This window comes from Monodelphis domestica, chromosome 2 (assembly GCF_027887165.1).
Source record: "Monodelphis domestica isolate mMonDom1 chromosome 2, mMonDom1.pri, whole genome shotgun sequence".
Lineage (NCBI taxonomy): Eukaryota > Metazoa > Chordata > Mammalia > Didelphimorphia > Didelphidae > Monodelphis > Monodelphis domestica.
This window is the reverse complement of record NC_077228.1, coordinates 341,282,872-341,303,874: the sequence shown is the minus strand read 5'-3', so window position 1 is coordinate 341,303,874 and position 21,003 is coordinate 341,282,872. Positions and strand designations below refer to the sequence as shown.

Here is a 21,003-nt window from a genome sequence, read left to right as displayed (position 1 = left end):
TTTCCAATGCTTGCCTCCATATCTCTTATTGTTTTTACAATTTTTTCCTCCAGGACTGTCGTTCCATTTATAAAAATATTTTTAAGCTCTTACTTCACTACTCTTCCAAGAACTCTCATTGAGTTTGTGTCCAAACTGTGTTTTTCTCTTGCTTTTAGATGTTTTTTTTTTTTTTGGTTAATGAGAAGGTATAGCTATGGGTCTGGAGTTTCTTTTATCTTGGTCAGTGTTAGTTTTTTTGTTTGTTAAAGTAGTATTGATATAATTTCCTATTCTTTTAGAATCTTAGGACAGTAATATGGTACAGTGTGAAGAGCATTGAGCTTAGAGCTGTAAGCCCTAAGTGGCAATTTGCCTGTCATTTACTAATAATATGAGCTTAGAGAAATCTCTTAGACTCTTTGGGTCTCAGTTTCTTCTTCTACAAAATGAGAAGGTTTTATAAGATGAACAAATGAATAAAGAACTTTAATTACTATAAAAGGAGAAATAAGACAGTCTCCATTCTCAAGGAAATTATACTTTAATTGGAGGAGATAACACATAAAAGAATGTTCAGCATCAGGACAAAAGGAATATCCTTAGGGCCTAAAGATCTGGAAGACATAGAAGCACAGCTGATTGTATGATCTGGAGGACCTAAGGGCATGGCGAAAGGGAAGATGGTAAGATTTGATGATCTTCCTTTTCTCCAGGAAGAAAAGAGTCAATCCATAATGTGTATATAGTTAAGTAGCCTAGGAGTGTGGGAGATTAGGGATTAGGAATAAAAAAAAAAGTAGAAGATTGCCTCCCTGATGATGTGTCTCTCTGATTCCTGGCTATTCTGGTGGAGTTGCCAGGGGAAGGAGTCACAAGGGAAGAAAGAAGGGGAAAGAGTCAAGCTCAGTGATGTTGGAGAAACGCACCCAAGTCTGTATTGGGGTCTTGCCCCAGGAATGGGAGACTCAAACTCTATTCAATCCAGAAGTGAGGGAAGAATTCTATTTGAAGCAGAGGTGGTTTTTGGTCATATAATATCCTGATAGCTGGTGGGATAGACTAAGGGCTCATCAGGTAGCCTTAGGGCTGACGGAAAAGCTGAGGGGCTAGTAGAGTAGCCTCTTTGGAGCTATTATAGCATGGAATAGAAGCTTCACTATAGGGTGGCAGCTTCCACACACCGTGGATCAGGGTTGGCATATTTATGGGGTCTGATCGCTTAGCATCTCCCTTTCCAAACTCAGGTGGAGGTATGTTTTGGAGTTTGTTGCCATTGGGAATAAGTAGCATGCACAAGGTTAGAGGATTCTTCTGGAATGCCAGAGTCCCCAGTGTGCAGGTTCCATGTTCCTTCATTGTCTACCTTGTCATCATTTATCAGGGAGAGATTTTGTTGCCCTTTCAGAGTGGGAATATGGGGAGGGAGTGCTATACATTGGAGGACTACTATAGGTAATTAATATTTCTAAGAACAATATAAGCAATGAATAAAACAGAAGGTACAAAGCTAATGCCTAGTATAGAATGTTATAGATCTAGTACACAGAGTGGTTAATTGAACAGTCTACAATTCATGCTTTACACTAATTGCTGAAACTACAGATTTTGCAGTGGATGTTTAACTAGTGCTAACTAGTTAGAAATGCAAGATTTAGAATATGAGGGTCCTGTTTCTATTATTGTCCCTTACTGTGCACTGTTAGTACATATCACCAGTGGCAGTAGATCTTTATGCCTGAACTTCTAGTGTGGGTTCTCTGAAGTTACTTCTAGCTCTAGATCTGTAATCTTTTCATTTTCTTCTTTGATGTGAAAGTTGATCTTATAATTGTGTCACTTACGTTTCATATTTCTTTACATAGTTGGTCATTTCCAAGTGTTTCTTCTGGATTTCTGCTGCAAATATTTTACTGAGTACTAAGTCAGATGCCTAATGTGGAAGTTCCATTTTTGTTACTGATATGACTAGCAGTATTGGCAATGGGTCCCATTTTTGTGTCTGGCTTCTAGTATTTTTGAAAGGGTTTCCACATTTAGTGTAATTGGTGACTCAAGTTGCTGTTAGCCTATAGTAACTTGTTCCCCCCACTCCATCCTTGCAATCTTGAGGGTCCAGGAATGGAAATCATACTGCCTCATGGTCTATTGTACAAGTAGCAATGCAGCTTTAAAGGTGTAAGGTAAGACTTTGTTGTTGATTTGATAAGTCCTTCTCTTCTTTACTATTCAAATTGAGAAGTGGAGGGAAAGCATTATTGTGCTTCATAGCTGATATTTTTGATCTGGCTGCCCAGGTCAGAAGTCAGGTGATGAATCACTTTTGGGATATGGATTGATATGGGGCAGGACACTAGTAGACCTTAGACAGCTCAAGTTAAACCCTCCACCTATCATGACTCAATCAACTAGAGCAATTGTGAGCCAGGATCCTATGGGACAGACCTCTGACTATTTTGTCCAAAGGTAGATGACCTGAAAGGGCAGCCAGGTGTCACAATGGATAGAGTGCTGGGCCTGAAATCAGGAAGACACTTTCCTGAATTCAAATCTAGCCTCAAATACTTAACCCTTTACCTCAGTTTCCTCATCTGTAAAATGAAGTAGAGAAGGAAATGGCAAGCCACTCCAATGTCTTTGCCAAGTAAATCCCAAATGGGTTCATAAAAAGTTAGATGCCACTTAAGTGAGTGAATAGCAGTAAGAATGACCTGAAACCTAGCTGTCATCATTTTGCTCAGTGATTATATTAAGCACCATACTTTGGTTTGAAGTGGGAGCTTCTGAGACGCCCATGAAACATCCTTGATGAGCTGCTTTTATCTTATTGTTGGTTATGTCTGACCTGAGAGTCATTGAGTATGGTTTTATATGGTCCATTGCATCAGATGTGGAAACCTCTAGAACAACTGGCCTTTTGGTTCCTTCTCCAAATTTTCTTGGATTCATCTGGTATCTCATAGCTGATCCTCTGAGGGATTAACCACTTTTCACTATTTTATAAGGTGATACTATATATAACCTTCACCTTCCTCTTCCATCATGTTTTGGATATAATTTTAGTTTATAAAGTGGTGTTGACTCTTGTTCCCATGGCCAAAAATTCATCACCCTTTGTCCAACTATTGTAAGGTGAATATCTCTATAGTTAGTTAGATCCTTTGGTGACAAATACAATGTATTATCAGGACTACCCTTGAAGTCTTTCTTGTTCAGTAGAAACTGTAAGTGCCTACTTTCTTCAGGTATATATCTTGAAAACTCAAGATCATCTCCATTCCATGGTGGAAATAGCTCTCATCTCACAGGAATAGGCCTTTTGTGAAGAATTTCGAATTTGATATAGATAGCCTTTTTTGGGGGGGTGATAAACATTGATTTAAGTTAAAATGCAACAATATCAAATAGTGGTGCAGTGGATAGAATGTTGGGTTTTGTAAGATTAAAAATTAATATCTAATACTCCAAGTATTACATTTTTATAAGATTTGTTAATAATAACTTGAAGTAGAGGAAAGTAAAGAGAAGCTTCCTGGAACCTGCACTCAGGAGAAGAGAAAGAGGGCAGAGTTACACATAACTTTATTGATACAATGGAAGAACAAAACATGGGGACAAAGGGAAAGGGATGCTGAGAAATGTACTTCAGGGGTACAAAATTTTATTTACGCAGTTTGGAGAGAGAAAGACTTGAGTTGAAATTCTATCTCAAACAAGTACAGAGTATTGATTCTAAGACACCAAAAGGGTTTTTAAAAATGTGCTTAGCACAATGCCTGGCACATAGTAGTTACTTATTCCCTTTTCTTTCCTCCCCTATGTCAGTATTTCAGACAGCTTTTAAGAGGAGCAGAATCACCAACAAGAAATTCAAAATTCAACAGGTATGCATATTGGACAATTTCACTCTCTTTATAAAATATAACTATTGTGTATTGGCACTATGAATCCTTTAATTAGTCTAATAAATATTAAGTATATAAGGGGCCTTGCAACTTGAGTATACTGTAACAATTTAGATGTTGAATTTCTGTATTGTAGAGTATTTAATCACTTTAAAAAATTAAAGACTCTTTCAACAAAATGATATAATTACTTAGTTAAGTTCAGGATTAATATATTTGAGCTCTTGGTTACCCATTCTAATGGAAGCCATACATCCACAGTAAAATCTATTTTTGAAATCCACTGTAAATCTATTTTTGGCATTATTGAGGATCATGTTCTCTAATAAATATTTTTACAAGGTGCTTTCCAGTCATAAAAATGGACTGCCTTTTCTCTCTTCCCCCCATATCCCACCTAGTTTGAAATTAAATACATAAAAAATAATCAAAAGAACACCTAGAGAAGAGAAGAGCTTGCTTACTCTATAAACTGAAATGTCAAACTTTGGATATTCCAAAGTTCACTATATAATTTTAAGGCTATATGGTGGATCACTAAATGAAATTACTCAGGCAATCTATAAAGGGAACAAATTGAGAACCAAATCTGTTTGTGTTAATAAATTCTGCCTTTTACCTCGAGTACTGAATAGATTTGAAATGGTTCTTTTCTTATACAGTACATTTCACAGAATAAATATACACATAATGGAACTTCCCAAGAATTGGGAAATATCTCTACTGCAGTAGATACTTAATAAATGTTGAAGCTAAAATACAGTGCAGATTTAAAAAAAATGTTCTACTTTCTCTGCAGCTGACAATGAACCAAGCAACTTATGACTCCAATTTGGAGTAGTTATAATTAATTTGGAAAGATTTCAAGTATAATAAGTTTTCAAAAATTCTTCTTTGTTAAAGCCTAAAACTTATAGGTCCAGGCACTCTTCATCTAACAATGCTACCTTGTGTTCCTTTTAATTAATTTAATTTTTTTTTTAAGCCCTTACCTTCCAACTTGGAATTGATACTGTGTTGGTTCCAAGGCAGAAGAGTGGTAAGGGTTAGGCAATGGGGGTTAAGTGACTTGTCCAGGGTCACACAGCTGGGAAGTGTCTGAGGCCAGATTTGAACCTAGGACCTCCCCTCTCTAGGCCTGGCTCTCAATCCACTGAGCTACCTGGCTGCCCCTTTGTTCCTGTTTATTTTTATGAAATGATTCCTAAGGACTTTTTCCAATATAAATAACAGTACCAAATCCCTGGTTAATATTTTAAACTTTCTTTTTGAATTAGAGGTTTTTGACTTAGAGGTTACTTGTTTCTAGACTTTCCTTCTCACTTTTCCATGTATGATTTTCCATGTCTGTTATTGCAGAGGTAGCCTAAGTTTGGATGATTTTCGGTAAGTTTTGAGCCAGCATGTAATTAAAAAACAAACAAACAATTGCCTGTTTAATAATGCCACAAACTGCACCTGACAAGAAAGATACTATTGTGCTGCTGCCCTTACATCAGCTAATGAAGAATTTAATTTTTAAACGAGCCATCATATTTTAGGCATCCCTTTAAGAAATAACATTGCATAGAGTTATAAATAACATTCTCTCAAATATGTTGGATCATAGATTTTTGATTCCTAGATTTTATTTATTTGTTTTTATTTAGAACACTGATTCATTTCTTCTTCATGTAGAACCCTGAAAAAAATGATATTTAATTTTGGTTTATTGATATGACTTAATTTTTGCAATCCTGGAGGTCATTGCAAGAAAAGTGATAGGTGATTTGTTTACAGTATAAAATTATGCCAACTGCATTCTTAATAAACATTTTATTTAGAGAAATCTCAAAATATGTTGCAAATAGCATTCATATTTATGGGTTAGAAGCAATGTCTTGCCTATGATATTCTTGAATTTACAACCTTTCAGAGTGAACTAGAAATTAGAACTGAAATTTTTCATTAGTGTGCTCCATAAAACCATTTGTTTTGTAGCATTTTTATAGTGTCTGTAATTCCATTTGTTTCTAATGGAAAATAATATTCCATTTCTGTTTCATATTTCAAAACTTATATATGAAATGTGATATAGTTAGTTATCATCTACGGTTTTTGAGCTTATCATAGTCATTGTCACTTGTTCCTACATTTATATTAGTACAGTAAATTATTTGGTGTCTCTTGTTAAAAGACTGCTTCAATACTGGCAAAAATTATGTATTTTAAAGCATATTTCCCAAATGCTAAGGATGGCCTTTTGTTTAGAGTTCTGCTGTAAGGGCAGTAATACATGGTAAGCATGAGTTTATGAGCTGGCTAAAATGTTTGTTTATGAATGCTGAAACATAACAATAAGGAATAACTTGAAACAAATAGTTGCTTTTATGCTTACTTTTTTTTGTTGCTTTGGGGCTATCTGTTTTTTAAAGTTTGTAAACTTTTATATTCAAGCTTTTTTGCTGAATGTTGTTACATTAGCTCTTTATCCTCATGTTCACTCTAACCATTCCTTTGGACATTTTCTTTATTTCTGGTCTGTGGATATAAAATAAGATCCATCTTTGTATAATTAAAAGATTCTAAAGTTTTTAAATGCTGTTTTAGCTTTTGCTATCTATTAAAACAAATTAATGGAATTATTTTCTGTCCAGTTAAAGTTTATGTAAGTATCAAATATTGAAGAGGCCAAAGTATTTGTAATTTATATCATCATTATATTGTAGTTATCAGTAATTATGGCAAGTTATTACTCTATTTTTACTTTAATGGAGTTTTGTATCTTTATTTTGATTTATGTTGCTGTAAGTCACCTTTTGAATGTTAGCCTTTAAATGAACATTTTGAAGTTGCTATAATGTACATATCATATAATCAAATTATAGAAAATACTGCTATTGTTTGCTTTATATTTAATGTATTTTTGCTTGTCCAGGAGCACCCAAAAAAGAGGAGAATCATTTGGGATTAGCAAAATAGGAAGCAAAATCAAAGGAGTATTCAAGAGTACTACAATGGAGGGAGCTATGTTACCCAATTATGGTTTAACTGAAGGTGAAGATGACTTTGTGAGTAAAAACTCCATTTCTCTTGATTTGATGAATGTATATCTGATTTTTGATTTTCTGCAGTTGATAAATTTAGACCTACCATTTCACTATTTTTTTCTCCTATCACATATCTTATTCCATAATTTTTCTTTAATATAGCATTTTGCTAGTTACTTTTCCTTTACTAACCCTGAATTCCAAGCTTAGTGCCCTGTCTATACTAACTAGATGTTCAACAAATACCTCTTGAATTGATTTTACTTTTGTTACTAAGGCAGAAAATTACCTTTAATTTTCTGGTGATGACATAAAAGAAATAGGCTCATGGTTAATGTGATTCCAAAAACTGGTTTTTTTTTTGTTTACATGTAGGAGTATTGTTTCCATGATGTTGACATAACTATAATATAGCCTTATTCCAACAAAGTCTAATGTACCTCTATTTTTAACTTCCAAAATTGAACAACTTGCTGTTTTCATGTAATTCATTCTGATCTTAGCATCCATTTTTCTCAAATAATTTTATTATAAATCAGGTCAGTGAATTGTATTATTCTGCATTGAATAGCAGAAATATAGAACAATTTTTAATAATAGAATTAAGTGACAACTGAAACTTCATCCCAGTTGAGGGAAAGTCCAATATAAGTTAATGAAAAGTTTGTTATAGCATATCCTTAAAGAACTACAGTTTTCAAGCCTAGAAACTGGAAGTCTTGGGTTCATCTCTGGCCTTAGACACTTCATAGTTTTATGATTCTGGGAAAGTCACTTTAACCCCTATTGCTTAGGCTTCTTTTGTGTTGGAACTCACACAAGTATAAATTCTAAGACAGAAGGTAGTGTTTTTGTTTGTTTTATTTTAAAAAACTTTTTTTTTCAGTTATTTGTGAAAGTAATTTTTGACAATAGTTTTCTGACATTTTGGGATTTAGATTCTTGCTCCTTACCTGTCTCACAGTAAATAGCTTGATATAGAGTAAACCAGTGCTTTCATGCAGTACATATTTCCATATTGCTCATGCTATGATAAGACACATATACAAATACAAAAAAAATCATAAAGGAAATAAAAGTGGAAGATGGTATGTTTAACTTTAACATGTTCCTTCTTTGGCTTTGGATATTATTTTTCATTACTAGTAGTTTGTGGATATCTTGGAAACTTGCTTTGCTTATAATAGTTTAGTCCTTCACAGTTGATTACTATATAATATTTCTGTTATTGCATATATTGTTCTCCTGGTTCTGCTCACTTTACTTTTCATAAGTTCATATAGATCTTTCCAAGATTTTCTGAACTCATCCTGTTAATTTTTTTTTTATGGCTCAATAATATTCCATTACAATGTTATACCACAACTTGTTCAGCTATTATTCCCCAATTGATGGATACCCCTTCAGTTTCTAAATCTTTGCAAACATTTTGTTCACCATTCATTCAACAATTGTTTGTCACATTTTTAGTGTATACACTGTGGTTTTTTTTTTTTTAATCCTTACCTTCTGTCTTGGAATCAATACTGGGTATTGGTTCCAAGGCAGAAGAGCAGTAAAGGCTAGGTAATGGTGCGTTAAGAGACTTGCCCAGGGTCACCCAGCTAGGAAGTGTCTGAGGTCAGATTTGAGCCCAGGACCTCCCATCTCTAGGCCTGATTTCTCCTGCCTGGCCTGTGCCAGGGGGAGTTTAAAATCTCTGCCTCTTGGATTCTGAAGAAGATGAGAGGCTTTTAGGAGGATAAAATTGGAAAGTAAAGGAGGGGAACTTCAGCCAGAAACTCACCACCAAACTGGAAAATAGCTGTAGCCACATCAAGATGCCGAAAGGCCCAGTACGCTGTTGTCAGCCACCTCTTCGCTGCCAAAAGGTCCCAGAGAGAGGAAGCGAGCCAAATATATAGACCTTTCACCCTTGTGTCCCCTCCTCTAAATGCCCATTCTTTAGTTCTCATCTTTGATTAGATTATATCTTTATAATTACTTAACACTTCTTTGTTAAGTTCACCTTTTGTTAGTTACTTGACCTTTTTGTGATTAATTTTCCCTTTATAGTTACTTAACACCTTTTTGTATTAAGATCTAAAAATGAGACTTAGCTTAAAGTTCTAGCTTCACTATAAGGTAAGAGCTAAGTACCTTCATTGTTCAATCAGGAGATTACAACTTTATCTTCCCATAAAGTAAGGTCTAAGTAGGGTGGAGTAATTTAAAATTCACAGAATATAGCACTTGCAATAATAAGTAGAATTACAGATGGGCAGCTTTGGGCTCTGTGTAAGGAGAACTTATTAACAATTATGGATATCCAAAAGTAGATTGGTTTCCCTTGGACAGATGAGTTCCTTCTTAATGGATGACAAGTATCCAATTGTTGGGGATATTTTAGAGGGCATTCTCAGGCAGATATGCCTCCTTTTATGTAAGGGTTAAAAATTAAGGCTGGACTAAATATTTGAGAATGTGGTAGCTGAAATTAATATATCTTGAGTCAAATGACTTTTATAGCAGTTTATTTATAAAATAGAGGGAAAGAGTGAAATTAGAGAAATGAGAAAGAGGGCAGAGTAAAAAATCTAGCTTAATGGACTAGACTATTTCCTTCAGCCCTGGCTTTACTCCAGCAGGCTTCCAGAAGCCCCAGCCAGAGGGCCTACGGATAAATTAAACATGTACTCCAGCCATGCAGCCTCCTCCAAGATGTGGGAGGGAGCCTCTCCGGATACTAGGAAAGGAGTCAGCATTTTCACTCACCCACATGGTAGTCCTAAAGGAAGATCCAAGAGTAGTCCAAAGTCCCAAGCTGTATCTCCTCCAAGGCTAAGTTTGAAGGAAAATAAAAAAACCTGGTCACAGGAAGTTGTAACTACTTTTAAAGATCCTTCTTTGCATCACTTCCTGTGCCTTCCTTCCATTTTACGTGGACCTATTACAGTTTTAGAATTTTCTTAGGACTGCCCAGGGGGCAGTCACTTGTTTCTGAGTTGTCACCCAGTTTAGCATGTAGGTTGTGAACCTCCCCTGTAATAATTAAAATATAGTTGAGGGTTTAAACTGTAATGATTAAAATTAGTGGAAGATATAAATTGTAGTAGATAAAAGAGTGGATGAGTAAATTGTGACTGCAGAAAATATGTTTCAAGACAGTGTCTTGTTTTAAAATCAAATATATAAGGTGGTCGCCAGGGAAATATTCCCAATTATGAAATATACCCAATCAGCTGGGTTTTATAGAGATTTAATTAATACAAATGAGGAATTAAGAAAGAGAGAAAGAGAGAAAAAGGAAATAATGAGAAAAGGGCTATACCAGCCTAGGCCGGCATGAGCCAGCCTAGGAAGAGAGGGATCAGTCAGTCTTTTATCACTCACCACAAGATCTGTCCAAGCAAGGATTCAGAGGGACAGAGTCTCCTCAGAGGAAGTTCCAGCCAGAGTCAGCCTCCCTCAGACTGTCTTCAACAGACTGTCTCAAGAGACTGTCCCAAGAGCCTGTCCTGCTCTCAGATTTCTCATCTCCTTATAAAGGGAATTTTCTCCTATGTCGCCTCCTCTAAGTTCTCACATCTACCAATCACAGTAGACGTTTTTCAAAGGACAGACCATTCTTAGTTCACACCTGAGTAGACTAATCTTTTGAGTAATTCACATCTGAGTAGACTAGAATCTCTGAGTAAGTTTTCACCTCTTTGCTCCTTGTAAGTTCATAAGTTGCCTGACCTTTATAGGAACTTAGCAACCTTTTGTATTATATCTAAAATTAGGCACAGCTTAAGAACTTTTGTCTTACTATAAGTATGGGTTTAAGTTTTTTTCATTGTTCAGCAAAGAGTTTACAACTTTATTTTCCCCTAAGGCATGCTTAAGTATGGTGAAGTAGAGTTCTCACATTCCTGATCAAGTACCTTCACTGCCCAAATGGGGAATGGTCTTAACCAAATCTTATGAAGTAGGGTCTGAGAATTTTTAAGGTTCACACCCCTCAGTTAAGGAAATGTTGGGGGATATATACTTCTGGTGATTAAATCTAAAAGTGGGCAGGGGAAGAGTTAATCCCATCTTTACACTTGTGAGCTGGGGCAGAGTTGAGGGGGGAAACTTGGATTCACATTAATGGTGAGGCTTGTTTTTAGTGCCATATTACTAGAGAATAATAGATATCTTGCCTTAGTTAATTAAAATTAATTCTATAAACATACAAGCATCTAGAATATACAAGGCATTGCACTTGGTATTCAGGATTAATAAAACAAACTTAACCAAGAATCTAGGTAGTTTTTTAAATCCCTTACAACTTTTAAGTTGCTAATTCTGTAGGTAAATAGATAAACTTTCAAACAAATATAATACAACAATAGTTTGATCCTCAACATAAAAGACTTAAGTCTGTTCTGCAAGCATTTGTTTCTTCTCAAAACATCCCTGTACTATCAGAATTTTAATCAACTTTCTGTGTTTGAGTACTGGATTTCATTTTTTCCTCTGCCAGTTAATACCATGTTTTGGATTCATTAACTTCTGGAGTCAGTCAGCATCTCCACACAGATAACATGTGGCTCATTTTGTATTCACATGAGAATTACTTTGGTGTAAGTTTCAGAAACAGAAAAATTTAAATTTTAGGAACTGATATTGAAACTAGATGGCACAGTGGATAGATAAGAGCATTGAACCTGTAGTTGGGAAGATCTCAGTTAGGTCATACTTTTGATACTTAGTATCTATTTGACCCTGGGCAAGTCACTTAACCTTTGCCTTAGTTTCCTTAGCCCTAAAATAGGTATAATAGCTCCTATCTATCATCTCCCAGGATTAGTATTTGGATAAAATGAGATATTTGAAAAGTGCTTTTTGAACCTTAAAGCACCATATAAATGCTACTTTAAAAATATACATATAAAACCTTTACATAGTATTGGATCAAGGCAGAATATCAGTAAGGCTAGGCAGTGGGAGTCAAGTGACTTGCCTAGGGTCACACAGCTAGGAAGTGTCTGAAGTCATATTTGAACCCAGAACTTCTTATCTCTAGGTTTGACTCTCAATCCACTGAGCCAGTTAGCTGCCCCTACATATTGTTATTATTTCCTATAGTCCACTTTAATAAGAAATAAAAAAGCCAACAGGTCATGAAAACGAAGCCCTGACCCTTTAGGATAGGTTGGAAAAACTAGACATTGTTGGGCAGGGAAATAATAGATCCTATAGTATCATGCTACTATTTTCTGGAGTCTAGGAAAATATTATCTTTAAAGGTTTGTAAATGCCATATTGGCACAAAGTCAAATTTTTCAGGATCATACTTATAAGGAATATCCCTCCAGAGACATACTAAAAGCCTCCTTTTTAGTCAGAGTGAAAATATTAAGGAATGACATTTTCTCTAGCCTAAAACCCTTATCTCTCTCAGGAAAACATATACAAGGTTCAGAACAATAGCTAAAATGGAAGGAGAAATAGTTCTTGCCTTTCCTAATTCCCTATTTCTCCTATTGATCTATCTGACAGAAATACTCCCTTGTTTAGAAACAATTATATTAAGCTATAGGCAGAAATCTTTTAAATCCTTGAAAGGATTGGTTAAAGGAAGGAATTGAGTAATTCTAGTTGAAGATTAAGTGACGAATTTTAGTGACTATAGTTTTGGAATGTTAGCCTCAAACTGTTTTTCACATTTTATCACTTTGTTTTTCTATTTTGATAACTCCAAATATTACCTTAAATTGTTTTGGATTAGAAAGATGTCCAAGGACTTGAAAAAGGGAGGAAATCAACAATACTAGTTTGAACATTTCTCTTTCTAAACTATAAGTATTTGGATATAGCACAATGTTAAATGAATAAAAATTGTTTCTGACAGACCTTTGCCTAAATCCTGGAGTATGGTATTAATATTTTTTTTTCTTTTACGCTCTCCAACATTGCACTCATCTTTTTTGAGGATTCTTTAGTGCCCATCTCTTAGCTTCTCTATTAAATTGCAGATTCTTTTTTTTTAAACATTATTTTAGTTGGTCATTTTCAGACATTATTCATTGGAAACAAAGATCATTTTCTTTTCCTCCCCCCCTCCCACCATCTCTCCCATAGCTGACGCACTATTCCACTGGGTAAATTGCAGATTCTTTGAGGGCATAGGTAGTATGTTTTTTTTAATCTTCATATTCTCAGTGCCTCAAAGTGACTTCTAAATAGTAAACTCTTAGTAAATATTTCTTAAATTTAATCTGTTGCATTTGTCTGACTAATATTATTCATTGAAATGATTCTCAAATCACAGAAGAGTTCCCTAAGAGGCTTGGCTGCTGGCCAGCAGGGAAGCTGGTTATTTTTTTTTTCTTACCAATGGGTGATTTTTAAAAATAAATTATCATGCCTCCTTCCAATGGCATAGCTAGTTCAGTTCAATTCAGTTGTATAGTTATTTACTATCCTAATTGAGCTTAGTTTATAAACTTTTTTAGAGCTAATTTGGTAGAATTTCATTTAAAAAAATTTTCCATTTTTATGAACTTAAACACCAGCAAACTTCACACTTCAGCATGCAAAAAACCCGAAAAGTCAGTTGCACTTGAATTTGTGAATAACATATCATTTTATTGTAAATGCGTAGTGAGTGGTGCAAGACAGTAAGTGCTATCAGAATTAAGAGGAATGAGTGGTTGATCACTTTACATTGAAGTGGTCAGAGATGACTTTATAGAATCAGTAGGATTTCATAACAGTACATGCAAAACAACCCTTTGAAATGCAGTTATTTTAGCTAACAGTAGCTCTGGAAGAGAATGTATAAAAGAAAAAGGAGGAAAGGTAGTTTAGATTTCTAACATGTGGAGATTTCAGACTCCATTAAATGTGTTTTTAAATCCTTACCTTCTGTCCTAGAACCAATATGGTAGGCATGGGGAGTTAAGTGACTTATCCTGTAGCACACAGCTAGGAAGTATCTGAGGCCACATTTGAATCCAGGATCTCCCATCTCCAAGTCTCTAGATTTGGCTCTCTGGAGTCAACTGAACCACCTAGCTGCCCCCTCCATTAAAATTATTTTAAAGTTTTTTTAAATTTTTTTACCCCAATTACATATAAAAAGTTTCCAGTATTTTTCAAGGAATTTTGAGACTTGAATTCTCTCCCTCCTCTCCCAAACCTTCCCCTCCTCCTATTGAGATGGTAAACAATCTCATATAGATTTTACATGTGCAATCAGGTAAAACTTTTTCTATATTAATCACTTTGTGGAAGGAAATTTGAATAAAAAATTTAAGAATGATAGTGAAAAACATTTGTTTTTTTTAAATCTGGATTCAGATTCTTACCGGTTTGTTTTTTTCTGGAAGTAGATGGCACTTTTATCATGAGTCCTTTGGGAGGATTTTGGATCATGATAGTGCTTTGAATAGCTAAATTATTCATAGTTGTTCTTGGTGCAATATTCCTATCACAGTACATTATTCTCCTGGTTCTGCTTATTTCACTCGGCTTCAGTTCATGTAAGTCTTTTCAGGTTTTCTTAAGTTCCTTCTTGTCATTTCTTGCAGCACAACAGTATTCCATTACTACTATGACTTTCTCAGCCATTCTCCAATTGATAGGTATACCTTTACTTTCCAATCCTTTGCCCTGCCGAAAAGGGTCTCCCTTAAATATTTTTGTACTCATGGATAACCCCCCCCCCTTTAAAAAATCTCTTTAGGGTACAAACCTAGTAGTGATATTGTTTTATTGTCCTTTGTGCATAGATTGAAGTTGCTTTCCAAAGTGGTTGAATCAGTTCACAACTCTCTAAGAGGGCTCATTAGTGTCTCAGTTTTCCCACATCCCCTCCAAGTTTTGTCATTTTCCTTTTTTGTCATAATAGTGTGATCGATGTAGGGTGGTTCCTTCCTCAGGGTTGTTTTAATTTGAATTTCTCTAACTTCTAGTGATTTAGAGTATTTTTTGCATGACTGTAGAGAGCTTTAATTACTTTGAGAATTGCCTGCTGATATCCTTTGACCATTTATCAATTGGGGCTTTATCCTTATATATTTGACTCATTTCTCTTGAGAAATGAGGCCTTTATGAGAGAGCCTTGTGAAAAATTTTGCCTCATTATGGTTATTGTGTATAATTACTCTTCATCCTATTTCCCCTTGTTTAGTTTTTGACCCTTACTTCCCCCAATTTGCCCTCGTTTCTGTTAGCCCACTTCCTTTTCATCCCCTTCCCTCCTACTTTCCTGTAGGATAAGATAGTTTTCTATATCCAATTGATTGTGTATGTTCTTCCCTCGAGTCAATATATATTTTTTTATTTTTTCCATGGTTACATGAATCATGTTTTCTCCCTCCCCTCATCTCTCCTCCCTCATATTATTGATATATTATCACTCCTTGAGCCAATATCGATGAGAATAAGGTTCACATACTCTCCTCCCCACCTCCCTCATTTTTTCTTCCACATGCCTCTTTTATGTGCAGTGATTTACCCTGTTCCATTTTCCCCTTCCACCTCCTTTCAATACATTCCTCTTACTTTTAGATATCATCTAAACAGTATAAACACTAATAATTTTTAAGTCTAATACTCTTCAGGCTCGTTGGTCTGGTCTGGGGGTAATCAAAAGTATTCTTTTTCACCTTGGAGCTGTAACTAGAGTCTCCTGCTCTGCTGTGGCCATGAGTGCATGAGTGCTAGTGCCCCTCCTCCCCCCTAGAGTACGCCCCACGACTTTTTCCTGGATCTGCCTGGAGGTAATACAGTAAGAATCTTGTGCACTGAACTACCAGCAAGGGAACCCTGACAGTATCTTTTTGAGCAGTTGTCTACCCTCCCCCTGTTCCCTTTTTACTGTCTATAGCTGAGAGCTCAAGAAGCTCTGTCCCATTGCTGGTGCAGCAGTTGAACTCGGGACCTATGGCCTCAGTGGGGCTTGCCCTGTCATGCTGCTATGCTGCTCTGTGCTTCACCTCCATCCTTCTAGATGTACTAGATTCCCCCAAACTGGCCTTCTAAGTTGTTTTGGGCTGAACAATTACTTCACCTCACCTTTTTGTGGATTGTGCTAATACAGAATTAATTCTGAGGTGTGATTTTATGTTTTGGGTTTTTTTTTTTTTTTGGAGGATAGTTTGATAGAGATCAGATGGGTCCATGCCATCTTGACCCATTCTCCTTTTTTTTTTTAAACCTTTACCTTCTGTCTTAGAATTAGTTCCAAGGCAGAACAGTAAAGGTTAGGTAATTGGAGTTAAGTGACTTTCCTAGGGTCATATAGCTAGGAAGGGTCTGAGGCCAGATTTTAACTCAGGACTTGCCAAATCTAGATCTGGCTTTCTATCTACTGAACTACCTAGCTGCCCAAAGATTCTAAAAACTCATTGAATGCATGTAGAATGACTATAAAGTATTGTGGTTTTTTAAAAATATATGTATCATAACTTATGTGTTTATACAATAGGTGGATAATCTGGATAGATGGTGTTGGTAATGGTATGATACTAAGGATTGGTTGATTCCTTGGTACCCCACTGAGAAGGGCCTCATGAGCCTTCTCACAGGGCCAGTACACTTCACAGACCTCAGACCAATGTAAAAAACCAGGACAGGGTTTATTTTACCACCGTAATCTGGAAGGGAGGATTAGGGCATAGGATACCTTGAATCTAAGGATTCTAGCTAAACCTCCCACCTTCCAAGACCCCTGCTTCTGGTCTTCTGGCTGCCTAATTTTTCTACTCTGGCTGTCTAAAAATTCCTCAGCTATCTGACTACCTGATACTATAATCCTTCCAGATAAATTTAGGCAAGGTATATAGTTCTTCAAAGTAATTTGGGTTGACTCTTTATCTCAGGGATCAATCCTGGCCAGATGGATATAGGCCTTCCTATGACAGACAGGTTCACTGGCTGGCCAGACACAGATCTTCAGAGCAGCTGGAAACTCTTTTGGTAGACTGGAAACACCAGTGGATCACAAAGTAGGCAGGATTTATACAGACAGGAACGCCAGAGCTTGTAGCTTTGGTTTCAAGGAATAGGAAACCAAACTCCTCCTAGGCTCACACAGATCGAATGCAGGAGGAAGTATCAGCTTCAGGCTCTCCCAGTAACAGGAAGTCCAAAATCCCCTTGGCAGCTCTTTGTGCCCACTTTTATCTGCTCCCCCACATTCCAGAATTCAATCTCTCCAATTCCACAGCATGCAGTAGGGTCCAACACACTGATCTCTGTGCAAATTCCTCTCTAATTCCTGTTTGCAACCCATTTCTGTTTTCCCTCATAATAGAAGGGATATGATTTTTCCAGAGATGTTATTATTTCTTAAAATATTTTTTGAATTCTTCTAAAAAGACTTTGAAAATTGAATTGAAAATTGAAAATACCCCAAAATGTCAGTTTTATGTAGCCATACTTCTATTTTTTGCCTTCTTATTCTTTAAACTTGGTGTGAAATATCTTTTGGTAGTTTATGAAAATCAAATCCACTCTCCATTGGATTCAGGTTTACAATGTGGGAGACAAGTTGAAAGAATTTGCTTCAGGCCGAAAGGCAATTCCAAAAGAAGAGTACTGAAGGTGTTTGTGCAAGGACTATATTTGGTATAAGCATGCAGCCTTCCCAAAAGGCTACTTTGAAGGATACACATGTATTAATATTGTTTGTTAAAAAACTAAGATGTAGTTTTAATTGAACCACATCATGTTAATATCATTTTCATTGCAGATTGAAGAAGGTATTGTTGTAATGGAAGATGACTCTCCAGTAGAGGCTGTCAGCACTCCAAGTACTCCCCGAAATCTTGCTGCATGGAAAATAAGTATCCCATATGTGGACTTTTTTGATGATCCTTCCTCTGCTGACAGGAAGGAGAAAAAGGAAAGAATTCCTGTATTTTGTATTGATGTTGAGAGGAATGATAGAAGAGCAGGTGGGAAGCATTTTATAAATGCATAACATTTCTTAAAAGTGAAGTGGAATTGTTCTGTTTGTTTCTTGCCATTTATCAGGCATTAATGAGCATTGTGCCGGTTGTCACAGTTGGGTTTTGATCTGTGTTTATAAAAACAATATTATAGTTGCTTTAGTTCCAGAATTAAAAAAAAAATCACATAGAATCTTACTTGTCTTCATTGTCAGTCATTATTTTTTGAACAGTCTCTTGAATAACTAATACTCCTAGCATTTCATAGGATAGTAATTTTCCTTTTTTTAAAAGGAGTTTATTGTCATCATCCTCAACAAATAAGCTTATTTAGCATGTATTGCACACAGATTAGGCACCATAGACCGAGTACAAGATTTGATTTAAAAGATATTCATGCCCATAAACCATTTGTAGTATGATTATAAATGACAGGGCATAGTCAAGTACCTACTTCTAAAAAAGCCTACCTGTTTTGCTCTGTATTTTCTTTTTGATTGTTTCAGGTCTGGTCTAATAGATGCTGTGGGTGAACAGCAACCACAGCAGGATAAGCAACTACCGCCCTGGACTTGGTCCAAGAATTGGGGCAGTCATTGTAAACAAGAGTACTTCAAATCATGCAAGTTTTGGGTAAGGGAGAGCAGGAGGAGAGTAAGATTGAGATTAGGGAGACTGCCTTTCCTTCTAAAGGCATCAGTTACTTGGATTTTTTTTTTCAAAAGCTGCTGTTGCCAGAAAGTAAAATGTGGAAATTAGGAAGGAAGGATACCCACAGTAGTTGAGTATTGCATTTTGGTAATAACCAAAATCCACATCTGTTCTGCCTAGTCCTGCAGTACTTACCTAAGGCAGTGCTGCTCAATTTTGCTGTTGTTGCTGTTCTCCCAGTATTTTCTTAAATGTATGTCTTGAGCCATTGAAAATGCCACATCTGATTCCCACTAGGAACATAACTACTTGCTTTTGTTTTTTCTGCAGCTTCTGTAGGTTGAAATTTATAGGGGTGGGAGGAATTAAAAAAAAGAGATAGGTATTCATGCATAATACTTGAAATATGGCTCCCACTATTCTTTGGGAGGCTATCTAAAACTTTTTAGTTATTAGTTATAAATTTTTGCCATTAGAATTTTATAAAAGTTGTAAGAACTTATTTCCTTTAGTAAAAATAATTTTGAATGACTATATTCAATAATTATATCAAGCAAATAATATAAATAGTTGTTCATATTCATATTTATACTTGATGATTTTAACTCTTTTCATGCTTTTATTTTTAAAGAATAACCTAAAAATAAAAAGCAATAAAACTTAGACTTTTGAAGAACTGGTATATGTTTTTATTTTATTTTTTCCTGTGGTATTAACAAGTTTATTGCTAAACTCATGCTATATTTCTTGTAAATAAGGTTTCATGTAACCATGACCTTATATTTAAAGAATAATGTTAGGGTTATTCCTAGGTGAAATGTCACTTAACTATATTTTTTTCACATCTGTAACAGTTGGAATATCTTCTGGCAAATTAAAACTGACCATAACTGCTTTTGGGGACAATAATAGTAGCTAATCTTCATATAACAGCTTAAGGTTTGCAGAGCACTTTCCTTTCAACCACCTGAGGAGTCTGGGAGGTGGCTGCTATTATTATCTTGATCTTACAGATGAGGAAATGGAGGAACAGAGGTTAACTGACTTGCCCTAACTAACAGAGGTTAACTGACACAGATAATATGTCTAGGTTAGGATTTGAACTCTTGATTATAGGTCTAATATGCTTTATCCATTGGCTACTTAGTGGTCCCCAATACTACTCATACTTGCTTTATATTCAGTGCAGATGTTTTGTTTAGGGAAACATTTTTTGACTTAAATAAAAATTTAATTAATAATTATAAGTGTATAGTTTACATCAGAAGACATATTCTGCTACTAACTCATCATTATACAGTTCACTTAACTTGAATGGGCCACAGTTTCCTCATCTCTAAAATGAAGTGGTTGGATGTTATAACCTCAGAGATTTTCCTTCACTGCAGTATTATTTTTATATTTCAAGAGCCATCCTTTGAAATCTAAACCTTTATCTCTTTAGAACTACATTTTAAAATCTAAATCTATGTGGTTCCTTAAAGTCTCTTCCAATGTTGTAATTTTATGGTAGAAAATGCATATCATTATAATATAAAACTCATGATTGATTAACTCGAGCATTGTCTAAATTATTTTGAATTCCATTATAGTTGAAGTTATAAATAACAGTGAGAAGAATATCTTTATTAAGGATTTGGGTTGCCTTTTCCTTCATCATATGTTTGTTGTCTTAAAACCATTGCTTTTATCTCACACTTTAAAATAAATGAAAAATCATTTGATTATTTCATGTTTACATACTTTTCAGTTGGGCATGAACCTGAGCATTGGTCTGTCTACCGAAGATACCTTGAATTCTATGTTCTTGAATCAAAACTAACAGAATTTCATGGTATGTTTCCTTTTTTTTTTCATTTCAAGGTCTTTATTTCTATAGCTAATCATGAGAATTTGGGGGGTGTGAGATTTATGTAATTCTTCCTTATTTTAAATTTTAAAAAATGGGATACCATTACCAAACTATCTTTATGTATGTATATGTGCATGTGTCTCTGGGTATGTATTTACCATTTTCGATGAATGTTTTAACAGATATGACTAGAAATATTTGATTACCTCTTAAGTGACTTTTGAATATTTATGATGAAACAAAAATTATCAATTTGAATTATATATACTTAGATATACCTTGAGGATGTGGTAGTGACAAATAGATCTAGGGAGAAACTGGCAAAGAAAAACATTTTAAAGTTCACATAATAGTTAAGTATAATCTCTAAAGAAGAGTTTGATTATAGTAGGGAATTGGATTGGCTTTTCAACATGTTGTCTTCTGCCTCCTGGCATGGTTCCCTGTGCTTAGAGGATACCCCCTTCTCATCTGTCATTCAAATTCCATTCTTTGATGAGTAACTCAAGTGCCATCACCTCTAACATACTTTTCTAGAGAGCCTTAACTGAAAGGATTCTTACACTCGTCTTGTATTTTTCTAAAGCATTTTTCAGAGAGTTTGTAAGGAAAGTTCAAAAGATTTCAAGGTCTCACCCTATAGCCACTAATTTGGACTGCCCTTCAGGTGGTTCCCCCTT

General features: G+C 35.4%; 1 protein-coding gene across 4 annotated transcripts in view; it reads left to right on the top strand.

The window, feature by feature from the left end:
- SNX14 (sorting nexin 14) overlaps positions 1-21,003 on the top strand; it is a 119,433-nt gene that overhangs the window by 64,578 nt on the left and 33,852 nt on the right. For 3 of the 4 annotated variants that reach the window (XM_056818566.1, XM_001366604.5, XM_056818567.1), the window contains 5 exons: positions 3,805-3,863; positions 5,244-5,270; positions 6,802-6,934; positions 17,622-17,826; positions 20,222-20,305. In XM_056818566.1, the coding sequence (XP_056674544.1) occupies positions 3,805-3,863; positions 5,244-5,270; positions 6,802-6,934; positions 17,622-17,826; positions 20,222-20,305 (508 nt within the window). The remainder of the gene's footprint in view (positions 1-3,804; positions 3,864-5,243; positions 5,271-6,801; positions 6,935-17,621; positions 17,827-20,221; positions 20,306-21,003) is intronic. The other variant, XM_007484282.3, reaches the window with a different exon arrangement.